Genomic DNA, 27595 nt, shown 5'->3' with positions numbered 1-27595 from the left:
CTTGTCACCCAACCGGATACATATAGCTTCCTGGCTCTCCTGTTCTCCAATGTGAGAGTACTTCCGCTTCTTATAAAGGGGTGGCTCCACATCTGGACTCATGCAAGTGAGTTGTGTTGTGGTATTGGCTGATTTGGTCAGCTTGACCTCAGACACTGGGGGAATCGGCCAGATGCCAGCTGAGTTGGAATGGGGTAGGTAGTTTCCCCAGTTCCGAGGCCCCAGGTGGCCCACTAGATAGCATATATGACTCCTGAAGGGCCAGGACTAGGGTTGGGCTAGCCCAGAAGTCAAGTGCTGGCTGTGATGGGGAGGGGTGGCCTGGTCCCCAGATCACCAACCAAACTCTCAGGCAGGGGCAGATGGAACACTTAAGTGGTAGAGGATCTGAGGGGATATTACAGGCCTGTGGGGGTTGGGTTTTCAGAAGGGCTCTGGACCACAGGTGAAATGTTCAGGTGGGGGCAGGGCAGCTGTGCTATGGGCCTTCCACCGAGGAAGGCAGGACCCCCTCAGCTGCAGCAGTAAAGACTGTAGGGCATGTGATACACTTGCACTTCCCTCCCACCCAAGAGGGTGGACTTTGCTATTGGTGGCATGCAGAGGTGCTAAACCTTGTCTATTACCTCTGAGAGTTTTGGCTCAGAAGAATGAGGAGCTGTCACCAACCAAAATGTTTGGATTGGGGGCAGGGCCACTGTGCTGGGAGCCCAAGCTGTAGATCCTGCCTGGCAGGAAATAGCAGGGCAGTCTGGCCACACCTCAGCACTGTGGCTGCATCCTCTAGCAGGGCTATAACTGTTGACACCAAGGGATCCAAGTCCTCTGGGGCTTCACATGGGCTTAAACAGTGCCTGTGCAAAGACTCCAGGTGGCTCTGTATTGGCCTGGAGGAGTGAACGTGTCAGGGAGGTTCTCCCATGCCCAGGATTGCAAGGTTCACGGAGGAAGTGTGGATCCTCTGGGGACACTCATTCCCTCATCATTTCTCCACATTAGGAGGCTTCCGCTGGCTCCACACCAGTTCTGAGTAGGAGGCTGCCTGGCTTCACTTCTGTTTGTTCTTTTTGGTTCCTGTCGCTTCTTTGGTGAATCCAGAAACGATCCCTTTGATGACCCACTTGAAGAGCAAGTGTTTACTCTCTACCCTGTTTCTCTGTGTGAGAGTGCTAAGTCTGCCATCTTCAAGATTTTCTTAAAGGCAATTTTTTTTTTCCCATTATTTTTCACCACCTGTTCTGGAACCACAAAATTAGTAAAACTTGCTGATCATCTTCCAGTATTTCCCAAGGGGGTATTTTTGGCATTTTGTTGAGACAATTCTCTTTAGTATAAAACTGTCTCATGTTTTAAACCCTTGTGCCATAGCACTCTTCAGTTACTGTGACAACAAAAACAGCCCTACATACTTCTGAACACCTGCCAGGAAGAAGTTCCATATTGTACCATTGGCCCAATGCCTATTGTTTTAGAAGAGGGTAAATAGAAGTCCAGAAAAGTTAGATGGCTCAATTAAGGTCTCAGAGCTAGCAACTTCCAAACTAGCAAGCAGATTTTTCTTACTATTCCAAAGATTAAATGAAAGTTTTTTAATGCCATAGCATTCCTTTCAAGTTTTCTGAACTTTTGGTGTTTGGATTTAATTTGAATTAATCAAGCATGTTCTCAAATAAGAAAGTTCAAGGTCTGTGTGGAATTAACTTGGCCGTATATAAAGTGGGATTTAGTAATTGATTTTAAATTACTAATAGGTTTTTCAAAATTTTTATTTGATATTAACATGGGCATATATGTCTCATGACTCTTAAGGACAACTTAATAAAATAGTTAAATATTTAAAGCAAGCAATAAAGCAAGCAGAGAGGATGGGAGAAGATCCCGTTTCTTTCTAGAAGAGCCACAGTAGATAAATGACTGCAAGAACAGGATTAGTGGGAACAATGTGGTCCCTGGCTGTGGTCCAGAATTCAATATACCTAGAGTGAAGGTACAGAGAGGAAGACCAAGGTTAAGTCGGCAAAGACTGGACTAGCTAGACCACCCCTCATGTAAAGATAATTAAAGAAATTTCAGGCCTAGGAATTTTGCATACTACCAAAGCAGAAAATATTTTAGAAAACTCCTTGGAGTTCACAGGGTCATGGAAGAAAACAAAATAGACTCTCAGACAAAAGGTACTACTTATGAGGCACTACCTATATCAAAGTTATAGAACAATAAACATTTATATGCTGAAAAGCACAGCTTCAGATATGCATAATAAAATAAAATCTGTTAGAAACATGAAGAAATTGAGGAAAATCACACAATTTTTCATAGAAGATTTCAATACATCATATATGTTTGGGCTGTTATAACAACATATCATAAATTGTGTATCTTATAAACAACAGAAATTTAATTCTCACATTTCTGAAGGCTAAGAAGTCAAGGTGCCAGCAGATTCAGTGTCTGATAAGGACTCACTTTCTGGTTCACAGATGGTGTCTTCTAGCTGTGTCCTCACATGGTGAAAGGGACGAAGGAGCTCTCTGGAGCCAATTTATAAGAGCACTGATCTCATTCACCTCCCAAAGGTCCTAACTCCTAACACAGTAACATTGGTGATTAAGTTTCAACATGTAGATTTGCAGGGGGGACACAGATATTCAGACCATAGCATCATGCTTTGACAGTTCAAAGGGATTTCTTTTTAAAAATTCGGAAAATATTGGAAAGTCTAAAATTAACCTAATTAATGAAGTTGAGTTTAGATAGACAATAGATAACTTGTAATAGAAAATATATCCTTTTCAATAATTCGTGAAAGAGAAATTAATTATCTACTGGGACACAAAACCTCATGCCAGAGTAGAAGTAATAAAAGTCATATCTTCTGACTAAAATGTAATAAAACTGTAATTTAATGACAATGGCTTAAACAAAAAGGCTTGCCTTTGTGGAAAATAGAAAACATGTCTTAAATAATTATTGGGTTAAAAGGAAACCAAAGCTTCCAGTAAAGAATATTGAGAAAATTTAAAAAAAAAAAAAACTCTTTCTCTTAAAATATATATAAGATATGATAAAGCTATACTGGGGCAAACTCATAACCTCTTATGCTTAAATTACTTTACAGAAAAATATAAAAAGAACAAATGCTTCAATAAAATAAAACATAAAATGTTAGAGTTATAAAAATAATAAGTCAAACTAGAAACTGAGAGGAAAATGTAGTTTGATCACTAAAAGCAAAAACTGGTTCTTTGGGGAAAAATTTTCTTTGAAAGAATGTCTCTTAAGTCCATTACTCTGGTCTAGGAATTAGTGGAAAAGCAATATAAATATATATCTGGAAACATTACTGAGGCTATTGCTGGTCCCATATTGTTCCCTGAGTGCTTAATGTTATCAGTGATAAAGAGCCCGAAGTAACCATAGGTCGTAGATCCAAAAGCCACACATTCCCTAAGAAGCTCATGACTTCCCTATAACCTGAATTCTACTTGCTTTTCCTCTGCTCAGTTTTTGTCCCATGAACACTACCCACGAACAACCAGAGATTCTCTCAATATGCTTACAATCAATTTTTCTTAAGCCATAACTCCTCCTTCTGTGTTTAGCATGAATAGATAAATGTATTTCTCTCTATAAAATCAGTATCCTTTCAACTGACATGTTCTCATACCTCTCCCTCACTGTTCTGGTGGCCCTCTGCTGCCCCCTCTTGGTTCTAGGCTACCCTCTCAAGCGCTGAGATGTGTGGCTTAAGCCTCTGAATAAAACCTCCAAGTGTTTTTGAAATATCTGCGTAACTAATCCACAGTTGGTGAGTCTTAGCTTTTAGTAATGTAGTGGAATTACAAAGGGCTTTCAGTACTCACAATTCTAACATATAACTAAAGAAAATTTGCCGACTGTAAAAACAACATATTTATTTTTACCGAGTAGCTTCAGAAATTCAGCTCAAATCTTTCTAGATTAACCTTAGTTTTCTAGATAAAAACAAGGTACAGAAATAATGAATGTTCCCAATAATGCAGTGATTCTTGATATTTTTGAGTCATAAATGGCTATGAAATCAGATCAAAACTATAACTCAGAGGAGTGTGTATTCAAAGGCTATGCACCAGGACACTGAAATGTGCTTCCACAACCTATTTTCAAGAAATGACTTGTTGCACCAGTAGTGAGGAGTGCTATCTGCAGACATCTTTCAGCTGTTCACTTCTTCAGGAAGACTTGGTTTGCCCAAGGCCACATGTCCCTTCTAGAGGCCTACGTTAATGACTAATTTTTACAGTAGGTAGCTAGCCAGGCATGAGCAGGGGAGGAGAGGGCTCCCCCAACTCCAACAGGAATGTCAGGTGACCATCAGGTGATGGTCAGGCAGTTGTCACACTGCCTCTCTAAAATAATAATAGATGATTCCCAAAAAGATCTCAGGAATTGGGTGAGTGAGCTCAAGCATGCACATTAAGAGGCAAAATGGTGGAGTTTAACTGGTATATGACCTTCCAGAAGCATTCCACTGGTAAAGAGAAGAATGCCTCAAGTGAGCATGCGTATAACTCCAGTAACACACTGTGCATGAGAACAGGCAGCTCCAAGTGCAGAATAAAGAGATAAGGGATGCAAGACCGTGGAAGTATGTCAAGATATAAAACCCCAAGTCAAAAGGTCAAACCCCACACTTGTCCTTCAAGTGGCCTGCTTGGGCCTCTTCCTAGTGTACTTTTCTTCCTGCTGTAAAGCTTTTTAATAAACTTTCACTCCTGCTCTAAAACTTGTCTCAGTCTCTTCTTCTCCTTTATGCCCCTCAAATTTTTTCTTCTGAGGAGGCAGGAATTGAGGTTGCTGGAGACCAGTATAGATTCACTGCCACTAACATAATCACTGATGGATGATCTTAGCCCCATTCAGGCAATTCTAAAGGGTCATTCTAGTTCTAGAGCTTCCCTATGGATTCAGCTGAGGCTAAAGCTGGGCTGTATCACAGCACAACTTCTTCCTCTGCCTACTTGTATTAGGCCATTTTTGCTAGCTATAAAGAAATAGCTGAGACTGAGGAATTTATAAATAAAAGAGGTTGAATTGGCTTATGGTTCTGCAGGCTGTACACGAAGCATAGTGCTGTCATCTTCTGCTGAGGCACTCAGGAAGCTTACACTCATGGTGGAAGACAAAGGGTAGCCAATATGCCACATGATGAGAATGAGAGCAAGAAAGAGAGAAGGGAGAGGTCCCAGATTCAAAACCACCAGATCTCTGTGTGAACTGAAAGGAAACTCACTCATCACCGAGAGGATGGTGCTAAACTACTCATGAGGGACCTTTCTCCACGATCCAATCACCTCCCGCCAGTCCCCACCTCCAACATTTGGAATCATATTTCAACATAAGATTTGGAAGAGGTAAACATCCAAACCATAATACTACTACTGTTTTCTTTCCCTCCCTGCCAGTTGTATTGATCTCTTTGGTAAGGGCACACTTTAATAAACATCCTCACGCTAAACTTCATCTCAGAGCCTCCTTCCTGAAGAAGCCAACATGTGACAACTACAAACATAACTATATAAAGCAGCACCTTTTCTTTCTCCTGGAAATTATTCAAAAGCTACAAGAAGATGCTTTTATAAGTTTGAAAAACATTTTTGGAGGACTTAGACACAATTTGAATGACTCTATAAATCAGCATTTTCCCTTTTTCTTGGAAATTATTCAAAAGCTACAAGAAGAAGCTTTCATAAGTTTGCAAACTATTTTTGAAGAACTTGGAGGCATATTTAACTCCCAGACTCCATTTTATATCAAACACTATCAAAAGCACATGACTTTTTTTGTATACACAGAAAGGGCAGTGAAAACAAGAATCCCTGGTGATAAATCTCAAGAGCAGGGACCCACTGAAAAATAGATCTCAAAAAGCACCAGCAAAATATACTTCCTGAAAGTGTGGGTACACTGTGAAGCCAAAAAGTAATATTCCTTTTTTGTGACCGTTAGTACAAAGACTGAATGGATTGAGTTGTCATGTCTTTCTTCTTAAGAAGGCCTGGGGCTATAAAAAGAATTATACAGAAAAATCATATTTATAAGAAGTAACATGACTCTGTAACAGGAAAGGAGAAAGCTTTTGCTCTATGAAAATTACTTAGCCAGAAACTTTATCTTTCCTTCATATCCCAAAAGAAACCTCTTACAAATGGCCAGTCCAGGAAAGCCTAACTCATTCAATGATAAGTAGTATTTTAAAAGGAGAGAATCCACTTTTAAATTACTATTTTGGCCAGGCTCATGCCTGTAATCACAGCACTTTGGGAGGCTGAGGCAGCTGAATTACTTGAGGTGAGGAGTTCAAGACCAGCCTTGCCAGCATGGCAAAACCCCGTTTCTATTAAAAATACAAAAATTAGCTGGGTGTGGTGGCAGGTGCCTGTAATCCCAGCTACTCAGGAGGCTGAGGCAGGAGAATAAATTGAACCTGGGAGGCAGAGGTTGAAGTGAGCTGAGACTGTACCACTGCACTCCAGCCTGGGCAACAGAGCAAGACTTTTCTCAAAAATAATAATAATAACAATAATAATAATAATAATAATAAATGAAATACTATTTTTAAAAGTCTCTTCTTTTTCCCCCTTCTTTAAAAAAATCTATTAATTCTTTTTACTTCCTGTCCTTTGAGGCAGCTAACACAAGTAGAAACTTTAGGACCAAGGAAACTATTGGGGCTATTGAGGTGGGCAGGGCCTAGAAGGCAACTTTCTGGGTCAGGAGTTTGATTATATACAGGAGGAAAAAGCAAATAAGTGAATAAATTGAGAATAATGAGAACCAAGTTTCTCACTATTGGATAAATGAGTTACAAATATGAAAAGCCAATGGCCAGAATGATCCCTGTGGTATTATGTTTCAATTGGAATTATCACTGGGAACACACAATTTCTTAGATAGACAGAGATAGACAGATAGATACAGAAGTAGATACAAATGTTTGTGTATGTGAGTGACAGACATTTTCTACCTCTGCCTGGTGGGAAAGCCTAGAAGCAATTAATCCCAAGAGCAGTGAGCAGACGTAGTGCTCCAATGTTGGTTTCTAAGTATCATTCTTCTCTAACGTAGAACAAGAGCTCCTTGGAGAAATGAAAGAATAATATAAACTGGTTTGAGAACAGCCTGGGCAACATGGCAAAACCCCATTTCTACAAAAAAAAAATACAAAAATTAGTTGGCCATAATGGTGTGCCTGTTGTCCCAACTACTCTGGAAGCTGAGGCAGGAGAATCACCTGAGTCCAGGGAGGGAGTGGCTGCAGTGAACCATGATGGTACCACTGTACTCCAGCCTGGGCAACACAGTGAGACCCTGGAAGATCTTGTGCCAGAAAAGAAGAGCTCAAACAAAAGAATATGAAGGGAAAAAGTAAAAGACAGGATTCAGCTTCTAGGTGGGGGGTTTCCCCGTTTGCCAACTACGTAGCAAATAGAGCAACAAGATAAATAATTATAACAATAGACTATAAACTCATTAAATAAACAGAAATCTATAAGGAGATGTATGTGTTTGTGTGTGTACATACATGCGTGTGTGTGTGTATATATATGAATATATATATATGAAAGAAAAAGCTATTACTTCCAGCCAAATGCAAGTTAAATGTAGAAAGAATGATGAAATGAGAAAATTACAATTTGGTAGCCATAATAAGAACATACTGAGATAAGAACCTTGGATGGATGCTGAAATGAATGGGTAAATAATTACTGAGGAACAACATATTTACAGTCTAAAAACATATCCCTCCAAAATACTTACTAAAGAGAGAAACAGAAACTTTACAATTGAGAAACCTGGAAGATATCACTTTAAACGAGTGATAAATGTGTTATCATCAGTAATGGGACAAATCAGCACCATATGTTTACTGATGCAGTATTAATACAATGAGAAGAACACAGCATCGCTTCTCTCATATCCCTGTCCTGAATGCCTAAGCTGTGACTTAGTTCATTCAGGCTGCTATAACTAAAAACCTTAAATTGGGTAGCGTATAAACAACAGAAATTTGTTTCTCACATTTCTGGAGGTTGGGAAGTCTATGATCAAAGTGTTAATAGATTTGGTGTCTGGTGAGAGTCTGCTTCCAGTCAAGACTAAAGGGTCATCCAGAGCTTCCCCATGGAGTCAGCTGATGCTACAGTTGGGCCTGTCTCAAAACACAACAAAACAGCACCTTCTTGCTGTGTCTTCACATGGTAGAAGCACTAGTTAGCTCTCTGGAGTCTCTTTTATAAGAGCATAAATCCCAATCATGAAGGCTGTCCCCTAACAACCTCATCACCTCCCAAAAGGCCCCACCTTCTAATACCATCACACTGGTGATTAGGTTTCAATGTATGAATTTTGGGGGGTGAACACAAACATGAATATTCAGAACATAACAAGCTGAATCTAATCACAAAGAAATATCAGATGAATCTAAACATAAGAGGTATGATACAATTTAACTAACTTTCATTCTTCAAAAAAATAACAAGGTCATGAAAGAAAAGACTGAATATGGGTTCTGGATTGTCAGATAATCAAGAGACATGACAACTAAATGCAACACATAATCCTCTATTGGATCCTGGACCAGATAAACTATTTATTTATTTTTTGTTATAAAATATATCACTGGGACAATTGGCAAAATGTGAATATGTTCGATGTAGAAAGAAGCATTTTACCTATTAATTTTCTGATTTTGGTACATTGTGGTTATGCAGTAAAATGCTTTTACATTTGAAGAAATAAATATTTATGTAGTTACATGAAATACAGCATCATGTCTACAACTTATTTTTAATTGATTCAGAAAATAGTAGTTAGATAGATAGATAGACAGACAGCAAGTGTGGCAAAAGGTTAACATTTGGGGAATTGGGATAAAGGGTAGATGGAATTCTTCATACTATTATAACTTTTCTGCAAATTTAGAGTTATTTCAACTAAGATGTTTTATAACACAGTACTTTTAAAAAGCAAAAGTAAAATTACATGAAAAATGTCATGGTGCAGATTCAAACTGTGATCAAATACTCTGCCATAAAATTAAAAATGTATTAATAAAATTCGCTCTAACTAGAATACCATAAGGCAGAAATGTTAGAACTTGAGGAAGAAATGGTAAGACAATAAAAGGAGATACACATTAGTAGAAAAACTAGAAAGAAACAAGAGAGAAAGAAAAAAATCATACACACAAAAAACTAATATGAGAAATGAAATTAGAAGGAACATAATGGAAGTTAGATACTATTGGAACATAGAGGATGAAACTTATAAATGAAAATGTATAACAGAAATAAACTTAAAATGCATTAAACATGAAATAATAAATATAGAAGACGAGGGTGGATCAAGCAACTATGGTTGGAATCCTCAAAAAAGAAACCAAAACAAGAGAACAAATAATTGCATAATATTTTTAAATGCCATACTTATTATTCTGAAAGAAAGATAACAATAATTGAATTGAGACTGGTTTAGGGGGAATAAAATGACTGGAGGACTTTTTATCATCTGAAACAACCAGAAATGATGAAACTGGACTCAAGACTTTTTCAATTTCTGCAGAAAGCAGCTGGCTCACAAGTTTAATAGGTACAGTGATGGATTTAAAAGAAAAAAAGTTTATTTTTAAGTTTGGCTATTCAATTTATCAGCTACATTTGTTTTTATTTTTATTTTAGAGTCAGGGGGGTAATGTGGAGGTTACATGGGTATATTTTGTGATGAATTAGCCACATTTGTGTATGTGTCTATGAATATGTTATTTCTAGAAAGAAACAATCAACTGGCACCAGAAATTTCTCCTAAGAAAAGACATATGTTGTAAATTTGGGACAAAAAAATAGAAGAGAGACAATTTTTGGTGACAATTACTTCCATGCAAAAAGACAAAAGGCAAGACATACAGCAATAATCCAAAAGTTACAGTGAATCCAACCATGCTACCAAAGCACAGTCACTGCTAATTCATGATAAAGACTTCAACAGATGCAACATTCAATCCTCAGGCACTCGACTGCTAATGATTTCTGCCACCATCCTCCCGCTTTAACACTGCCTTTGATGGCTCTGCTATTAAATTAGCCATCCTTACTAGATTCTACTCTCTTCTAGTTTTGAATTGGAAATGTGTTAACCACTCTCCTTTGTTATTAAATGTGATTTTTCTTTACCACGTGTGCTTCCCTTAGATCCTGATTTCTGTATTCCAGTAACACATGACTGATGCTATCCTGAAGCCTAATTATTCCAGAAAATTTAATGTTGTTTTTACCACTGACATATCTTTTACCTAAAGAATGATGCCACTTTGATACATTAGTTTGTTCTAATATTTTAACCTAAACCTTCAAAATTAATACTTTATAGATGACTAGCTCTTCTATTTTCAGTGAGATTCTAATTTTCCTTTGGGAAATAATTTCAATGTATAAATACTTAGGCCTCTTATTTATATCTCATGTAATAGATTAATTCAGTTTTTCCATTTTGTCTCATTTTATTCTCAGTAAAAATACAGACCACCTAGCTACCATATTCCAGGAAAAAAAAAAAAGAATATTTTTGTTGAAAGAAAAACTTCAGCTGAATTAAATTTAAAGGAGTTTAATTGAGCAAGGCACGATTCACAAATCAGGCAGCCCCCAGAATCACAGCATATTCAGAGACTCCAGAGCAGCCACATGGTGGCAGATTTATAGGCCAAAAAAAGGGAAGTGAAGTACAGAAATTGGAAGTGAGGTACAGAAACAACTAGATTGATTACAGCTCAGCATTTGCCTTATTTGAACACAGTTTGAACACGAGGCAGTGTAAGAGTGGTTGAACTTCTGCTGCTAGGATTGGCCAAAACTCATCTATTGTTTCTGGCGCATACTCCTAAGTTAGGTTTTCAATCTTGTCTACCTATCAAGTTAGGCTGCAGCTCATCCACAAGGACTCAAATATAGAAGTACGGAGTCCTTCTCAGACCATATTTAGTTTGCTTTAACATTTTAATAGTGTTTTCCTAAATGATGATCCACGGGATATGATATGTTGTTTTGTTTCAGGGTTTGAGATCATACACATTTAAGAAACATTGGATTAAACAATATTAAATAATTTTATTTATGGCAGTATTTGTCAAAGTCTTAAAAAAGTAATATGTGCTGTGAATTTCTGATAAGGAAAATAGCAAACCTACTGAAAATGATCCCTTCACTTTGGGACTGCCCCTTTTTATTTCAAGATTCTTCTTTTTATAAGAATAAATAATTCCTCTTACTATAACAGTTCTTCACAGAATACATCTTCCAAAAATTAAGTCATATTTATTCCTTGCAATTGTCCTTGTTCCAAGAGTTGACGAAAATGATTCTCAGTTAAGATGTAAAGTGGCCTCTGATTTCTAAGGCAAAATCCCACTTTTCAAAACAAGTACATAAACCAAGCATACGAAATTATTTTATACAATTTGGTTGGTGTTCATGTAATTTTCTTCACATTAGCTTTTAGATATTTGATAAAGGTGTTGTTTTTGACCTTAGAATAGTATTTAAAAGTATATGAGTATATTTACTGCAAGAGTGTTTTTTTTTTCTTTTTTCCTTTTTTTTTCTTTATTTACTGCAAGAGTGTTGTGCGGAAAATATGGAAGGCACAAGCAAATGCATTAATTCATTCAATTGTTTACCAAGCCCCTTCTCCATGTCAAGCACTAGGTTAGGCGATGGCAGTAAAACTCTACAAATTAATCTGGCCTCTGCCCTCAAAGACCTTCACGTACAGATGTATTCTATCCTAGCTATGGTAGGGTGGCAGAATATGCCACAGCAAACTTTTCCACTTTGGCACAAGGATTACTTTGTGCTGAAGGCAATTGAGAAGAAAAAGATACAAGAAAAGCTCTCTGTTCTTCTGTCATCTAAAAGCAGGACATAAATTTACAAAGTTGTCCCCTGCTTTCTACAAGGAAGGACAAAACTTAATTACCAGAGACAGCTTTAGACCCTTACAGCCTGTAGACAGAATCAGAGGACTGTATGTAACAAACTTTGCAAACTAGCCTTTATTTACCTAGTTTCCCATATATTTGCCTTCGCACAATCTGCCACTCCTAGAGACTCTTGTCATTTTTCTAAAAATTGTTTCTTTGCTGAAATCCTATATAAGTCCAAGTTCTAACCAAACCTTTGAGTTACTCATCTCTGGGTATATGTTACATGCACAATGCATATGTTAATAAACTTTTGGTTTTTTTTCCCCTTATTTTTCTGCCTTTTGTCAATTTAATTTAGAGGACTCTAACCAGAAAACCTAGGAGTGTATTAGGAAATAATTTTTCATCTTCTATATGCATACACAAAATTTGTCTGAGGCATTATGATATGTGGCAGATAATTGTAAAAATTATTTCTGTTTTCAGTAGCATTCATTCTAATGTATTCAGGGGATGTTTCAACTTGTAATGAAGGATTATTACTCTCCCATAATCAAAAATTGATATAAATTAATGTATTTATAGTTGTTTAAATTACTTCCATCAAATTTTCATCAAATGTTCTTTATGCTGTATATTGAAACTTTTTGTCTGGTTTAAATTTAAAAATGAGGAAGCTACACAAGAAAAAGAGATAACTTACTAAAAATGTAATACTTCGACAAATAATTCTTTTAAAAAAATAGTCTCCACGTTCTGGTTTATTAAGATAATTTTAAATAAATTTATATGATTAAGACAAGCAGGCTGGTTGAGTCCCTATTTTAAGATGGTCTAAAGGAAACGATAAAGCCCCTCACTCAAACACTAGCTTATTTAACTTTCAGCCAATCAGTGACAAGAGACCCAAGAAACTTAACAGCAAGCTCCTATTTCAGGGGGGTAGGGATTTCCCCAGAGCCTTGCACGTGCAGTTGGACTTAAAATCCAACCTAAAGTGGCCGGGCACAGTGGCTCACACCTGTAATCCCAGCACGCTGGGAGAGCAAGGCAGGCAGATCACGAAGTCAGGAGTTCGAGAACAGCCTGACCAACTTGGTGAAACCCCGTCTCTAATAAAAATACAAAAATTAGCCGGGTGTGGTGGCGCATGCCTATAATCCCAGCTACTCAGGAGGATGAGGCAGGAGAATCACTTGAACCCGGGAGGCGGAGGCTGCAGTGAGCTGAGATCGCACCACTGCACTCCAGCCTGGGTGACAGAGCAAGACTCCATCTAAAAAAAAGAAAAAAGAAAAAAAAAATCCAACTTAAAGTTATCTCTTCCTCATTTTAATGCTAAAATTCACACACAAGGGTGGAGATTTTAAATGCTAATGCTACATGTAATGTATGGAGAAGCATGTTGAGCTACTGTGCAAGCACTAGAAAAAGCTGTCCTATATATGCCCTAATATAACCTTTCCCTATGAAAAGAGCCTATTAAATTAACCCACACACTACCCTCAGGGAACAGCCAACTCCTTTTTCCTTTCTCAGTGCTAGCTCCCTTGAGCACAAGCTGGAATAAAATTAAACTTACCTTTGCTGCCGGGGCGCGGTGGCTCACGCCTGTAATCCCAGCACTTTGGGAGGCCGAGGCAGGCGGATCACGAGGTCAGGAGATCAAGACCATCCTGGCTAACACGGTGAAACCCCGTCTCTACCAAAAATACAAAAAATTAGCCAGGCGAGGTGGCGGGCGCCTGTAGTCCCTGCTACTCGCGAGGCTGAGGCAGAAGAATGGCGTGAACCCCAGAGGGGCGGAGCCTGCAGTGAGCCGAGATCGCGCCACTGCATTCCAGCCTGGGCTACCGCGAGACTCCGTCTCAAAAAAAAAAAAAAAAAAAAAAAAAAAACTTACCTTTGCTGCTGTGTTCTGTGATGTCTCTTGATTTCAATATTGCGAGATTACAAAAACCCTGGGTGTTGATAACATAATTAGCATATTTTTGACACAGTTAACTACAGGTAAAATAGGAAGCCAAAGCAATATTTAAAAAAAATTTGAACTAATTTCTGACTTCAGAAAAGTTGCAAACACTGTACAAAATTTACTATATATCTTTCACCTCTATTCACCAAATATTAAAATTTTATCTTGTTTACTTTACACAATGTGTGTGTACATACACACACAAACACACACACACATACATACTGTTTTGTAAACCGTTTGAGAATAAATTTCCAACATGATCCTTTTTACTCCCATATACTACAATGTACATTTCCAAAAATATAATACTTTTCTACATAACCACATTATAACAATCAAAAACAGAAAATCAGTTTTGATATGATACTGCTTTGTAATTCACAAGCCCCATTCAAATTTTGCTAATTGTCTCAATAATGTTCTTTACAGCAGTAACAGTAATTATTTATTAGTATTGTTATTTCTGCTCCAGTATCTAATCCATGATTACATGTGGCATTTAGTTGTCAAGTCTCTGGTTTCCTTTAATCTGGGCAGTTTCTTAGTCCTTTTCTTTCATGACCTAGACATTTTGAAGAGTACAGGCCATTTATGTTGCATAATGTCCCTTAATTTGGGTTTGTCTGATATTTCTTCATGATTTATTCCCGTTTATATGTTTTTGGCAAAAATGCCTCAGGAGTGATAGTGCTCACTCCTTAGTGCATTACATCAGAAGACACATGAAACCTATTTGTTCTATTACTGGTGATGTTAAAACTTTGATCTTTTGGATAAGGTGTCTGTCAGGTTTTCCACTGAAAAGCTTTCTTTTTAATTTTTTGTGGGCTTTTCTATACACTTATATAATCATGGGCTTGATTTGATGCAAGGAGCTTGACTAAGTGATGTCTTAAGATTTACTCAATTTAACTTCATTTTATGATATTTCTACATTTTTTTAAAAAGAACAACAAAAGATTATTTTTGTATCTCTGATTTTGTGGTATGTACAATATCACTTTATAATCAACACATATGCATGTCTATGATTAGTAATGATGTGGATTTTAGTTATCAGTGTGAAAATGAAAGCACACCTACTAAGCTTTAGAGAGTAACCTTTAAATTTAACAGAAAAGTATTTGTACAGTAAGAAACGGAGATGAACACCACAACCCACTAAAAATTGTTTGAAAAAAAATTCTTAGAAATATAAGGCAGGCATAGCCATCAAACAGATCAAAGGAAAGAGATAGAAATGGAGTAAATACTGTAGGCATATAAATAGAACATGACATTTTTCCAGGATCACTATTACTACATTTTCAAAAAATTTCTTCCCTTTGGATTAAATAACTTGAATAGAAAAAAGTACCTGAAACATTATTTAAATAAATTGTAGTTGTTCTTTATCATTACTAACATTAAAATATTACATATGTATGCATCGATTACTCAAACATGCATAAAATCAGAATTGAAAATCAAAATAGTGCATTTGTTATTAGATATACTAAGTGTAGGTTAGCATTTTTATTAAAAAATTTGACTATAGGCCGGGCATGGTGGCTCAAGCCTGTAATCCCAGCACTTTGGGAGGCCGAGGCGGGTGTATCATGAGGTCAGGAGATCAAGACCATCCCGGCTAACACGGTGAAACCCCGTCTCTACTAAAAATACAAAAAACTAGCCGGGCGTGGTGGCGGGCGCCTGTAGTCCCAGCTACTCAGGAGGCTGAGGCAGGAGAATGACATGAACTTGTGAGGCGGAGCTTGCGGTGAGCCAAGATCGCACCACTGTACTCCAGCCTGGGTGACAGAGCGAGACTCCATCTCAAGAAAAAAAAAAAAAATTGACTATGGTTGCCACTACAAATCAAATAGAACTAACCTCACTTATTTCTACAAATATACTCATTGTTTTCTTTAATCTTTTTTTAACTTTCTATTATTTTTTCTATATACCTTTAAGCTCTGTTGGACCTTTTCACTGTTTATTCATGCCATGGGAAGCTCTTACAGTCAATACCGGCACTGGCATTGTAGACAGTGGAAAGCAAGAAACAGTATATGCTTTGAGAGAATGTGTCAAGTCTATCTATATACAAAAGAACTTAAAACTTTTGAGATTGCTACTAGAATATTCACGGCAATTTTGAGTGTCTCTGATGTTGGGTTTGGGGAGTGCCTGATATATAACTGCTCGCCAAAGGAAAATCTTTAAATAAAGCAGAGGGCAAAGAGAGATCACAGTCTAGTCAATGTGTCAACTTAATCTTAGCATTATATTAACAGCTAGGAAAGAGGGCAAAGAAAATAATGAGACTTCTGATGTCTAAGCACTCATGAGTAAATGCATTGTACTCTCATTTCTGTTTTGTGATATTTATCAAAACTATAGAACTGATCTGACTAAAAAGAAAATTTTGAGTTCTAATTGACAGAATTAAAACACATAGTCATAATACTACATGTTGTTTCCTAGGCCACTCAATTAGGATAAGGAACATTTTTCCCCTTTGTTGATTCTTAGTGCCTCAAAACTCTATAAAGTATGAAGTACCTTTCTCAGGGCAGGATTAAGACATTAAGTTGCTTATTACTGCTTTAATGTGTCTGGGACAGAGCTTCTGAGAGTCTGCCTAGAGAAAGCAAGAAGCCCTGGAAAGGCTCTTAAAAATATTCTTAAAATTAGTCAAGATGGCCCAATAGGAACAGCTCTCTGCAGCATTCAGCAAGTTCAATGTAGAAGGTGGGTGATTTCTCCATTTCCAACTGAGGTACCCAGCTCATTTCATCGGGACTGATTAGACAGTGGGTGCAGCCACGAAGGGCAAGCAGAAGCAGGGTGGGGCATCACCTCACCCGGGAAGTGCAAGGGGTCGAGGAACTCCCTCTGGTAGCCAAGGGAAGCCGTGAGGGACTGTGCCATGAAGAATGGTGCATTCTAGCCCAGATACTATGCTTTTCCCACGGTCTTCACAACCCACTGACCAGGAGATTCCCTCCAGTGCCTACGCCACCAGGGCCCTGGGTTTCAAGCACAAAACTGGGTGGCTGTTTGGGCAGACACTGAGCTGGCTGCAGGAGTTTTTTTTTGTTTTTTGTTTTCTTTCTCCAGATTTTAAGCATGTCTCTAAAACACTTTCTCCTATTGGCATTTAATCCATGGTTGTATTCATATAAATATCCAATGGGAAAAGTTCACTATTTTGGACTCCATTTGTATGTGAAAGCTACTTCTTAAAGCATATTTCCCCACCCCCCGCCGCCACATAATATGTTAAGTGACTCTAATTATGTTTTTTCTCTTACTAAAGACTACCATTTGGAATTGCTGAACAATGTGCAGTGTCCAGCCATGCCCATATCAAAGCATACCATAGAACTGAACTATGGAGTACCCTCCCATGGCATCTAAACTGCTGGATGAGTATTGCTGGGAAGTGGAAATGTGCATAGCATTTGTATAAATGATGCTGGGAATGCTTTCTCCATGGCGGAGAAAATAGGTAGAGAGAATTCTGCTCTCAGCTCTACAACCACTGAGATGATTTTTAAAACTGGATGATTCCTAGAAAGACTGGATTCTGCCACAAAATACAAGTAAGTCAGGCCAGCTGAGGCAGAAAATTTCCTTCAGGAGATGTCGATTAAAAAAATGCCCTGTGGTTGGTTCATAAGCTTCATCTGACATTACATCTTTAAAAAGATAGGACTTTTCTGGAGAAAAGGGACAGACCCATAAGCAATAATGGAAACTAGTGGAAGCCAGCCTTCACTGTAACAGGACTCTAGGTGGGAGCCTGCGAAAAATAATAGAACAAATGACACAGCCAGATGCTACCAAACAGCTAAGCCTAGGATTTCTGCAGGTGATGCAAAGCGGGTTACGGGATATGAAGACCTTAATACTAGAAAATATTAGGAAGCTTTATGGAGAAATTAAGACCTTACCAGTGACTTATCAGGTTGGTCCTGAAGGGGTGTCCATACTGTCTTGTCATCGCTTTTGAAGTTAAAGCAAATCTTCAACAGGGTAAAAACTGTGAGGAAAAAGTACCCAAAGTTCTTAATCACTCAGTAGAAAGAGCTTTAGGTATGAATTTGCCAAAGTGTTTTACGCAATAATGGACAATACAGTCAGTGGAGTGAGGTGTAGAGAATTGGGTAAGAATAAAAAATCACTGTCTGAAGTCGCTTGAGATCAGGCCACTTAAAATGTCAGGGCCTCTGGATATCATTCTATTCTTACAATTAATTCTGGAGGAAAGAAAGCAGCTAAGGCCATAGAAATTCAGGTGAATAAAAAAGAAATCAGGATAAATTGGCTAAAATAACATAATGGAATATATGGATTACTGGAAAATAAAGTCAAATCTGGCAAATTTCATATAGTATCATATAGTATAGTACTTTGATAGCCTAAATGATTATCAGAATATAACATTTATCCTTCTTACAAATCTCTCATATCTGATTTTTATATAAGAAATCAATTTAGGTTCAATACCTAAAGCAAATACACAGGCTTAAAACCACTTTATCTGAAATATCTAAATAACTTATACAAAGAAAAATATGATTGCTTCCTTGTTTAGCTTGTATCACCTGGATAATTGCCTTGACTTTCTCCTTCAGCTTACAGACCTGCATTGTCCAATATAGGGACTACTGGACATTTGAAATATGCTGGTCCAAATGGAGATGTGCTCTTAATTATATAACACAACCAGATTCTGAAGACTTATATGAAAAATAATGTAAAACATTCTATTAAGAATTTTTATATTAATGTCATTGAAATATTTTGGATATAGAGTTCAATTAAATGCATCTTTAAAATTAATTTCATCCATTTCTTTTAATACATCTACAAAAAATTTTAAATTACAAATGTGATTCACATTTCATTTCTATTGGAAGGTGCTGATTTAGACGTTGCCTTAATAACATGTTTAATAAGAATTCAAAAATCTGATGAGTGCCAAATCGAACTAGTTGATTCCTTTCTGTAGCACAAATAAATAACGTTTTGGGTGAATGAATGTGAAGAATTTCTTCAGTATATAATTTCATTATATTTTATCAAGGTCAATACATCTGCCCTTGAAAAGTGAAATGTTTTAGAAATGTCATTTACACTTTTTCAAGAAGTCACTCCCTTCTCAATGATTATAAAATAGTACATTAAATATTAGACACATATTTGAATTTGCTATCCACTTTATTATTTACACAGTGAATATTTCCTTTTTTCCTGAATTTATGTATGTTCTACCTGAAATAAACATATTTTTGTAGACATCTATTTCACTGGTATAAACATATCTGCTTGTTATGGAATTACAGGCTTAGATTTCAGCAAAATAAGAAAATCTGTGTGGAAAGAATATTGTTCATTTGCTGTTTTAACATTAAGACCATAATTGAAGAGAGTTTTTGTACATTTGACACTATATCTTAGTTTTGAATTATTTTCCAAAACTATCAATGTCTGTCTTAACAGATAAAAGCATGTCTTTAATCAGAATATGGTCTCTTCCAATTCTAAGTTTATACTGACCCCTATGGGTTACTGTGTCCTAATCTATTTTTGGCTTATCCTTTCAGAATATCTGTGAAATACTTAAACATGTTTACATTTAAGATATAACTAATTTAGGATAAAAGCCATAAAATACTTTTTATATTTTTGCTCTCCTTGGATTATATAACAAACTATGCACAAATTTTATTCATCCTTTAACTACTGTGGGGGGGCCAAGATGTTTCAGTCCTCATTATATTTAGTGTTGATGTACTAAGGACAAGAGAACTAAGCAGTATAATTTCTAATTTCCAGAAAAATATGACCTGATTATTTTCCTTAAAATCTGTTCCACTCTCACAATATTTCAGAGATACAGATCATTTATTAGGATAAAAATTAAAGTTTTTACAGAGATTTGTGTAAAGGCAGGAAGGATTATGGGACCAAAGATGAGTCTAATTTTAGTCAACCTTGATGGAGACACACTGATTCTAGGTTACACTGGGAATTTTTAATGTGATATACATGATTCTAAACCATATCCTTATGGATTGATTATTTATTTTTACATCCTTATGGATTGATTATTTATTTTTACTTGTTTTTTTTGAGACAGAGTCTCACTCTGTCACCCAGGCTGGAGTGCAGTGGCGTGATCTCGGCTCACTGCAACCTCTGCCTCCCAGGTTCGAGCAATTCCCCTGCCTCGGCCTCTTGAGTAGCTGGGACTACAGACGCATGCCACCACACCCAGCTAATTTTTGTATTTTTAGTAGAGACAGGGTTTCACCATGTTGGCCAGGCTGGTCTCAAACTCCTGACCTCAGGTGATCCACCCACCTTGGGCTCCCAAAGTGCTGGGATTACAGGCGTGAGCCACCACACCCGGCCTATTTTTACTTTTATAGAGACGAAGTCTCACTATGTTGCCTAGGTTGGTCTCTAACTCCTGTGATCAAGCTATCCTCCTGCCTCAGTCTCTGGAGTGTTGGAAATAAGATGTGAGTCACTGCACCCAGCATAACCTTATGGATTTCAACAGGAATTACAAGAGGTGGCGAAGGGTTATAGACATTTATTTTCCTTTATGCTGAAGATGTGGTTTCTGAAAATAAAATTATTATTTTTAGTATTCTCTCAAAAATTGAATGGGCCAGGAGTTTTGGCACGCGCCTGTAATCCCAGCTCCTCAGGAGGCTGAGGTTGCAGTGAGCTGAGATCAGGCCACTGCACTCCAGGCAGCGGTTGCAGGAGAATCGCTGGAATTTGGGAGGTGGAGTTTGCAGTGAGCCGAGATCAGGCCACTGAACTTCAGCCTGGGCAACAGAGCAAGCCTACGTCTCAAAACAATAACAAGAACAACAACAAACCAAAATGACTGATAACTGACAAATCTATATTTGAGAGTGACTTACATAAACCTAAATTTTGTACCTAAATCATTCTGAAATTACATTGGTTAATATTGATTTTTGTGAATCCATTATTGAAATTTTTACTATGACTAGGATAAGCTTCGTAATCCTGCTTTACATTTTTCTCAGGGCACAATAGTCACAACTATAGTTTATCTGGGAGAATTCATTTACCTATATGTGAGAATGAACCTGGACTATCTTCTAAGGAAAACCTTAAGCCTGTCTATAGTACTTGACAGATCTCCCAGCCCATTTCTGCATGTCTATTCTGACAAGTATTTTGGTCTTTCCCCTGAATTTCCCTAAGAGACTATTAATTTTACATACCATTTATTTGAATGTTAAAGTCTATGTCTTGTCCTTAATTGACAACACAGAGCATTCATGCTCTGATTCTTGACAACAAACATAACCTTCAGCTCTCTGATGCCACATATGGATCAAAAGTTTCATTATGAGAAAAGATATTCTAGGAGGGCTGCCAGAAGGCTATGAAGTCCATCCTTCCCTCCATCAGTATTTCTTAAACTATATTTCATGGAACACTTACAGTGCATATTAATACATTTCATAAGAAAAAAAGATTTTTTAAGGTCAAGTTTAGAAAACATTAGGAGTGAAGGAATTGAACATGCTAATATGCAACATCAGTCACAAGAGAAGAATGTAACAGGCAGTACCATCCAAGCTTATCTGAAAACTTTTTCCAGCATGGCCACTTAGTAACATTCTCAAAAAAATCAATATTCCAATTTTTTTGTTTTTTGGCATACTAGCCCTTAATCAAGTCAGAGAACTGAGTTATTAGATAGCATGGCTTTTTTGTTTGTTTGTTTGTTTTGAGACAGAGTTTTGCTCTTATCACCTAGGCCGGAGTGCAGTGGCACGATCCCAGCTCACTGCAACCTCTGCCTCCTGGGTTCAAGCAATTCTCCAGCCTCAGCCTCCTGAGTAGCTGGGATCACAGAGGTGTGCCACCATGCCCTGCTAATTTTTGTATTTTTAGTAGAGACAGGTTTTCGCCATGTTGGCCAGGCTGGTCTGGAACTCCTGACCTCAGGTGATCTGCCCGCCTCAGCCACCTAACGTGCTAAGATAATGGGTGTGAGCCACCATGCTCAGCTAGATAGAATGTTTTTTACTAATGTACTTACTTAGACTAATTTGTATTTTGGCATTGTAAGTTATACGTGTGCTACAGGAAGTCACCTGGAGAAATGGGTGCTCCTACTAATAGCTGGTATATATTGAGAAAACTATGCTTTGAGCTGTGTTTGGGTTGAAATTTGAAAAAGTCATCATTTCAATTTTCTTTCATAGTTGGCAAAGAGAAAAATGAGACTGGTGTCGAAGACTCTTCTAACGAATAAAATAGTCTATAATTTATATACTGTCGTGTCCAATTAATGTTGTATATATAATAACTTAAGTGAGCAAATTCCACTCCGCATAGCCTACAGGTTAAATAAATTTTTTTAAATGTATTTCAAGGCCAAGTGTTACATGCCAGAAAGATTAATATGACTTTTGTATTTAACTCTGAATATCTCAGGTGAAAAAACTCTATTGAATAGTGCAAGAACTTATGAATATCTCAGAAACCCTCTTAAATGTAGCAAGAGACAAGAATCTGTGCAAATTTAAATTTTAAGAGACCCATTCTCCATTTGGCTAATAAACATATTCTTTACGACCTTAAAGTTACTCACATATAAGTGTTTTTTGTCTCCTTCTCTGGTACTTTGAAAAGTTTAAGGACTTGAGATACTAGGATTCTCTTCTCCCATAAATAAAGTATTAAGTTTAGCATAATTAAAAATATTGTTAGGTTTGTAATTTCCATTTCCACTATTCTTTTTTTTTTGAGACGGAGTCTCGCTCTGCAGCCCAGGCTGGAGTGCAGTGGCCCAATCTCGGCTCACTGCAACCTCTGCCTCCCGGATTCAAGCAGTTCTCCTGCCTCGCCTCCCGAGTAGCTGGGATTACATGCGCGTGCCACCATGCCCGGCTAATTTTTTGTATTTTTAGTAGAGATGGGGTTTCACCATGCTGGCCAGGCTGGTCTTGAACTCCTGGCCTTGTGACCCGCCTGCCTCAGCCTCCCAAAGTTCTGGGATTACAGGCATTTCCACAATTCTTTAAACCTTATGGATGCTCTATTATAATACTTTGCTTTAAGAGTGGTCTACAAAACCACAGATAAGGCAAAGAAGAATAAAGCAAGATTGCCCCTTAGTGGTTACAATAACTAGGAGTAGGGATTCTGACATTCTTCCAGATTCTTAGGTGTTTATCCCACCTCAACCCATGCAATTTTTGTAGATTTTACAACACTTTCTTATTATTAGTTATGGGAATGACTATTTCAAGTTTGAGCTGTTTCCCAGAATATTTTCACGAACAAATAACTCTAAAAAAATAACTGGAACTTTTATAGGAATGCATTCCCTGCAGATGTGCATCATCACCTAATATGCAAGGGTTCCACATGCCTCAACAGCTCATGACATTCGAAATCAATGTTTGAGTATGATAATGTCTTATCTAACTAATTAAAAATAATTTTAACGTGCAAATTTCTTGTAACATCTTAATAGCACAAGAAATTAAAATATAAGTCAATAGCAAACAGAAATGATACAGAGAAACTGAAGCACACAGATGAATATAAATATCCCAATAAAACTTGTTCCGGGCAGCGGGCTGCAGGAATACGTTGCAAACGCAAGAGCAAAACAGGATGCAAACGTGGGAAAAATGGGAAATAAGTGGAGTTAGGACGGACAAAGACTGAGAAAGAGGAAGCAATCCCCTAAAAAGCAGAGAGGTTCCTCAGATGAAGGAGGGCAAAACGTCAACCACCACCTCAGCTCTGTTCTCTACTAATGCCCAAATGCAAGTGAATGGTAGGTAAAGGTGGGTTTTGCTCACACCGTTTTCTTAATTTGGCAAACTACGGTCAGATCCACATTAGCCGTTAAGTTTCCAGCCAGCAGTCCTTGAGAAATTCTCCAGGAATGAAGACAGCCGTGTCGTCTAGTGACGCGCATGCGCAGTCTCAGCGCTGCGCGCTCCGTGTTTTATCCCACCCAGGCCTGGAAGGAAGTGACGCGAGGCTGAGGGGCGGGTTGCGCTGTGCGTCCGGAAGTGTCTCGCAGATAGTAAATAATCTCGGAAAGGCGAAAAAGACGCTGTCTCCATCTTGTCTGTATCCGCTGCTCTTGTGACGTTGTGGAGATGGGGAGCGTCCTGGGGCTGTGCTCCATGGCGAGCTGGGTAAGGTGCTTTTTGCGGCCTCTGGGGTGCTAGTGTGAGAGACCAAAGAGAAGGCTATCCGAGCCGGGGCTGGGTGAGCCCGGCGGGAATGTGGTGCCCCACCCAACAGGGAGTGCCCTCTGTGTCCCCGTTTTCCTCCCGTCTCCTCTCGTCACTCAGACTCAGCTTCAGAGCTTTGGGTCTTGCGAAGAACTGATCACTGGCCGTAAGGTTTAGTGGCGATGGGAAGATGACCCAAATTGAGGAAGAGAACTAGAATAGGGCCCCTCCCCCACCCCTGCTTCGTGAACGCTGTCTCCCATTCTTTCAGGTCCCTTTTCGTGGTTTTGTTTGTATCTGCGCAGGCCATCTCTACAAAGGTCTTTGCCCCTTTCCTTCGGTGGGGTACCCACTCTGTTGTCATCTCTTTCCTGGCGACCTCAGACTGCCGCACTGTCGTTCCTGGATTCATGTCGCCCTCTTTGTTCAGTGGCGCAGATTATGATTAAAAAGTGCCTGTCGTCATTTGGAACCGCCTGGCAGTAATGTTAATGTAGTAATATTGTTTTTGAAACAAATAGTCATAGCTCTGCCATAACTGTTTGAAGTGTCAATTTCAAATTTCAACTTAAAATTGAAATTTCAGATGACACACGCATGCCTTGTGCCTAATGACAATTTTGTCTTTAGGCACAAAACATGCGTGTGTCATCTGAAATTTCGTGCTTAATTAGCTGTACATTGCATTTTCATTAAAGAGTTGTTAAACTATTTTCAGTATAGTGGCAAGACTTTGGTCCATGTGGCACAAATTTCAGTTTATTTAAGATAATCTCTGCCCCCTCCAAAACAGTAGGCAAAACATTGGCAGTGCAGTTAATAAAGATATTTGTAATTTTAGGCGAGGTATTTGGACTCAAATCACTTTTCTTTAGTCTGGAATTTGTTAATTCTGTTTCTAACAATTGCTTTTCTGACTTCCCAAATGATTCCGTTATATATACTCTTAAAGGTTTTGATATGTCTTGAACTAAAAATGTTGAATTTTAATCAAATATGTGGGGATTGTTACTCCAGCCAGTCTGTTCTTTTGATTATATGGTATTTCTTCTTGCACGGAAGCCTGGAATATTTTATCTCAAGATATTAGAGAGTTTAATTATTGACTTTTATACAAAAGAGGCATATTTAGTGTGATAAACAGTTTTGAAAACTGATAATTGATTATCATATAAGATTGTTTTCATCGGTTTTTTATTGGAAGATGTTATGCAATTCAATTTGTAATGTCGTATCTTGTCCAGTTATGAAGTGGGCGTGCTGTAGTTTTTTGTATATAATATAGATTTAAAAGATGAGATACATGTTTTCCCTTTTACAACATAGATCGCCACCTTTATTGATTAGAAGAATGTCCATGATAAAATTGACCCTGCCTTTTAGTTTCTGTGTTAATAGCGAAGTACATTAAAAAGGTAGAAGCAGTGAGGCAGTTTTTTAGAGATGGGGGTCTAAGTGTATTGGCTGGGCTGAAGTGCAGGGGATGGTCGTAGTGAACTGCAGCCTGGAACTGCTGGGCTTAAGTGTAACCTCAGCCTCCCAGGTAGCTGGTACTACAGGCAGGTGCTACCGTGCCCAGTTTGGAATTTATTTTATTGTTTGCAGTTTCAGTAATCTTTTTCCCTTTTCTTCCTTGTGCCTCTGTCTCTATTCATTAATTGTTTGATTTTACTGCAGGCCAATAGTCATTGAAGGGGACCATCTCTTCCACATTCTTAACAGTTAATGTGCTCATTTACTTAGAGGTTTTGATGAAATTAAAATTTATTCAGCTTTTCAAAAGTAACACTCAGAGCCTGCTGCAGTGGCTCACGCCTGTAATCCCAGCACTTGGGAGGATGAGGTGGATGGATCACTTGATGTCAGGAGTGGGAGACCGCCTGGTCAATATGGTGAAACCCCGTCTCTACTAAAAATACAAAAAAAAATAGCTGGGTATGGTGGCACATGCCTGTAGTCCCAGCTACTCGGGAGGCTGAGGCAGGAGAATTGCTTGAACTGGGAGACGGAGGTTGCAGTGAGCTGAGATCATGCCACTGCACTCCAGCCTGGGCAACAGACAAGACTCCGTCTCAGAAAAGAAAACAAAACAAAACAAAAAAACAAAAATCAGCCGGATGTGGTGGCGCACACCTGTAATCCCACTCGGGTGGCTGAGGCAGGAGAGTCTCTTAAGCCCAGGAGGCGGAGGCTGCAGTGAGCCAAGATGGCGCCACTGCACTCCAGCCTGGGCAACAGAGTGAGACTCTGTGTCAAAAAAAAAAAACAAAACAAAAAACAGAACAAAAAAAAAGTAACATTCAAATCATTAAATTAGATCAGGTAAGCCAGAATTAAAAACAAACCAACCTCATTCTTAATTAGTACAAGTTTCTGCAGGCTTAATCAAATTTAGTAAAAGTTTTTTCCTTATTTATAAAATAATTGTAGAAAATATCTGAACTATAAAGAGACAAATTGTGTGTAATACCACTGAGCACAAATTGGAGTGTTAAATTGTTCACTTTTTGTTTGCTGCTAAGAGACCTAGAATTAGATTGATCATAATCCTTGGTTCATGGCAGTATAATTTTTTATTCATGCATGGTTGTCTCTTTTTTTGATTGTTAATTACTTTAAACATTATAAACATCATACCAACTAATCCTATAACTATAACATTACCAATCACTAATACCTACTTACATGCTTTTCCCCATCCCAGTCTCAACATTGGTATTAGTGAGTAGACAGAATTGATTTTTTTTTTGAATGGGTGAACCTTATATACAATACCTATCAAGATATTTAGTTTAGTTAAGTCGTTAAGAACTAGTGATTACTGAGTGCGTATTTTTTGCCAACCTCCTAAATTTTTGTTAATACAGTGACTTGTTTTATAGAAATGATTTATAGTTGCTATGAATGGTCAAGCAATGCAGAGTAGAAATTAAATAAAAATGTCCCCCCAAAATCTTCCTTCTCTCCCAATGCATGGGTGCATTGTGTATTTGTATACACATGGGTGGATGAATAGACAAAAATATATTCTTAGGAATGGCAGCATCTTAAACATATTTTTAAGCAAAGCATTGAATTTAATGTTTCTTGAATTTAACAAAAAAAAAAAAGTAATTCTTAAATGTTAACATTTGTCAGGAGAGTTTCTTAAAAAGATTCTTCTAAGGAGGTGTTTCCATAGCAGTGATTTTCAACTGGACAGAGTTTTGCTCCCCAGTGGGCATTTGGCAATATCTGCAGACATTTTTCATTGTCACAACCTGGGGTGAGGGGTGCCACTAGCATCTAGTTAGTTGGTAGAGGACAAGGATGCTGCTAAATCTACAATGTATAGGATAGCCCCCAACAACAAATAATTATTCAGCCCAAAATAGCAATAACAACATGGTTAAGAAAGTCTGGTTTAAGTTT

General features: G+C 37.9%; 2 protein-coding genes across 9 annotated transcripts in view; one reads left to right on the top strand and one right to left on the bottom strand.

The window, feature by feature from the left end:
• PKIB (cAMP-dependent protein kinase inhibitor beta) overlaps positions 1-23929 on the bottom strand; it is a 256176-nt gene extending 232247 nt beyond the window's left edge. For 2 of the 8 annotated variants that reach the window (XM_063813403.1, XM_063813407.1), the window contains exons 1-4: positions 23803-23929; positions 17876-17964; positions 13863-13920; positions 13542-13661 (exon numbers count right to left, since the gene is read on the bottom strand). The gene's annotated coding sequence lies outside the window, so the exon portion shown is untranslated. Of the gene's footprint in view, positions 1-13541; positions 13662-13862; positions 13921-17875; positions 17965-23802 lie in introns of those variants that run through there. The other 6 variants (XM_063813402.1, XM_063813408.1, XM_063813404.1 and 3 more) reach the window with 4 other exon arrangements.
• Positions 23930-23956: 27 nt separating this feature from the next.
• Positions 23957-27595, top strand: part of SERINC1 (serine incorporator 1) — a 28570-nt gene continuing 24931 nt past the window's right edge. Inside the window, exon 1 of the mRNA XM_518719.7 lies at positions 23957-24145. Coding sequence (XP_518719.2) covers positions 24107-24145 — 39 coding nt within the window. The 5' untranslated portion in view covers positions 23957-24106. The remainder of the gene's footprint in view (positions 24146-27595) is intronic.

The sequence above is a fragment of the Pan troglodytes genome, chromosome 5 (genome assembly GCF_028858775.2).
Source record: "Pan troglodytes isolate AG18354 chromosome 5, NHGRI_mPanTro3-v2.0_pri, whole genome shotgun sequence".
Lineage (NCBI taxonomy): Eukaryota > Metazoa > Chordata > Mammalia > Primates > Hominidae > Pan > Pan troglodytes.
This window is presented reverse-complemented; position numbering and strand designations above follow the sequence as displayed.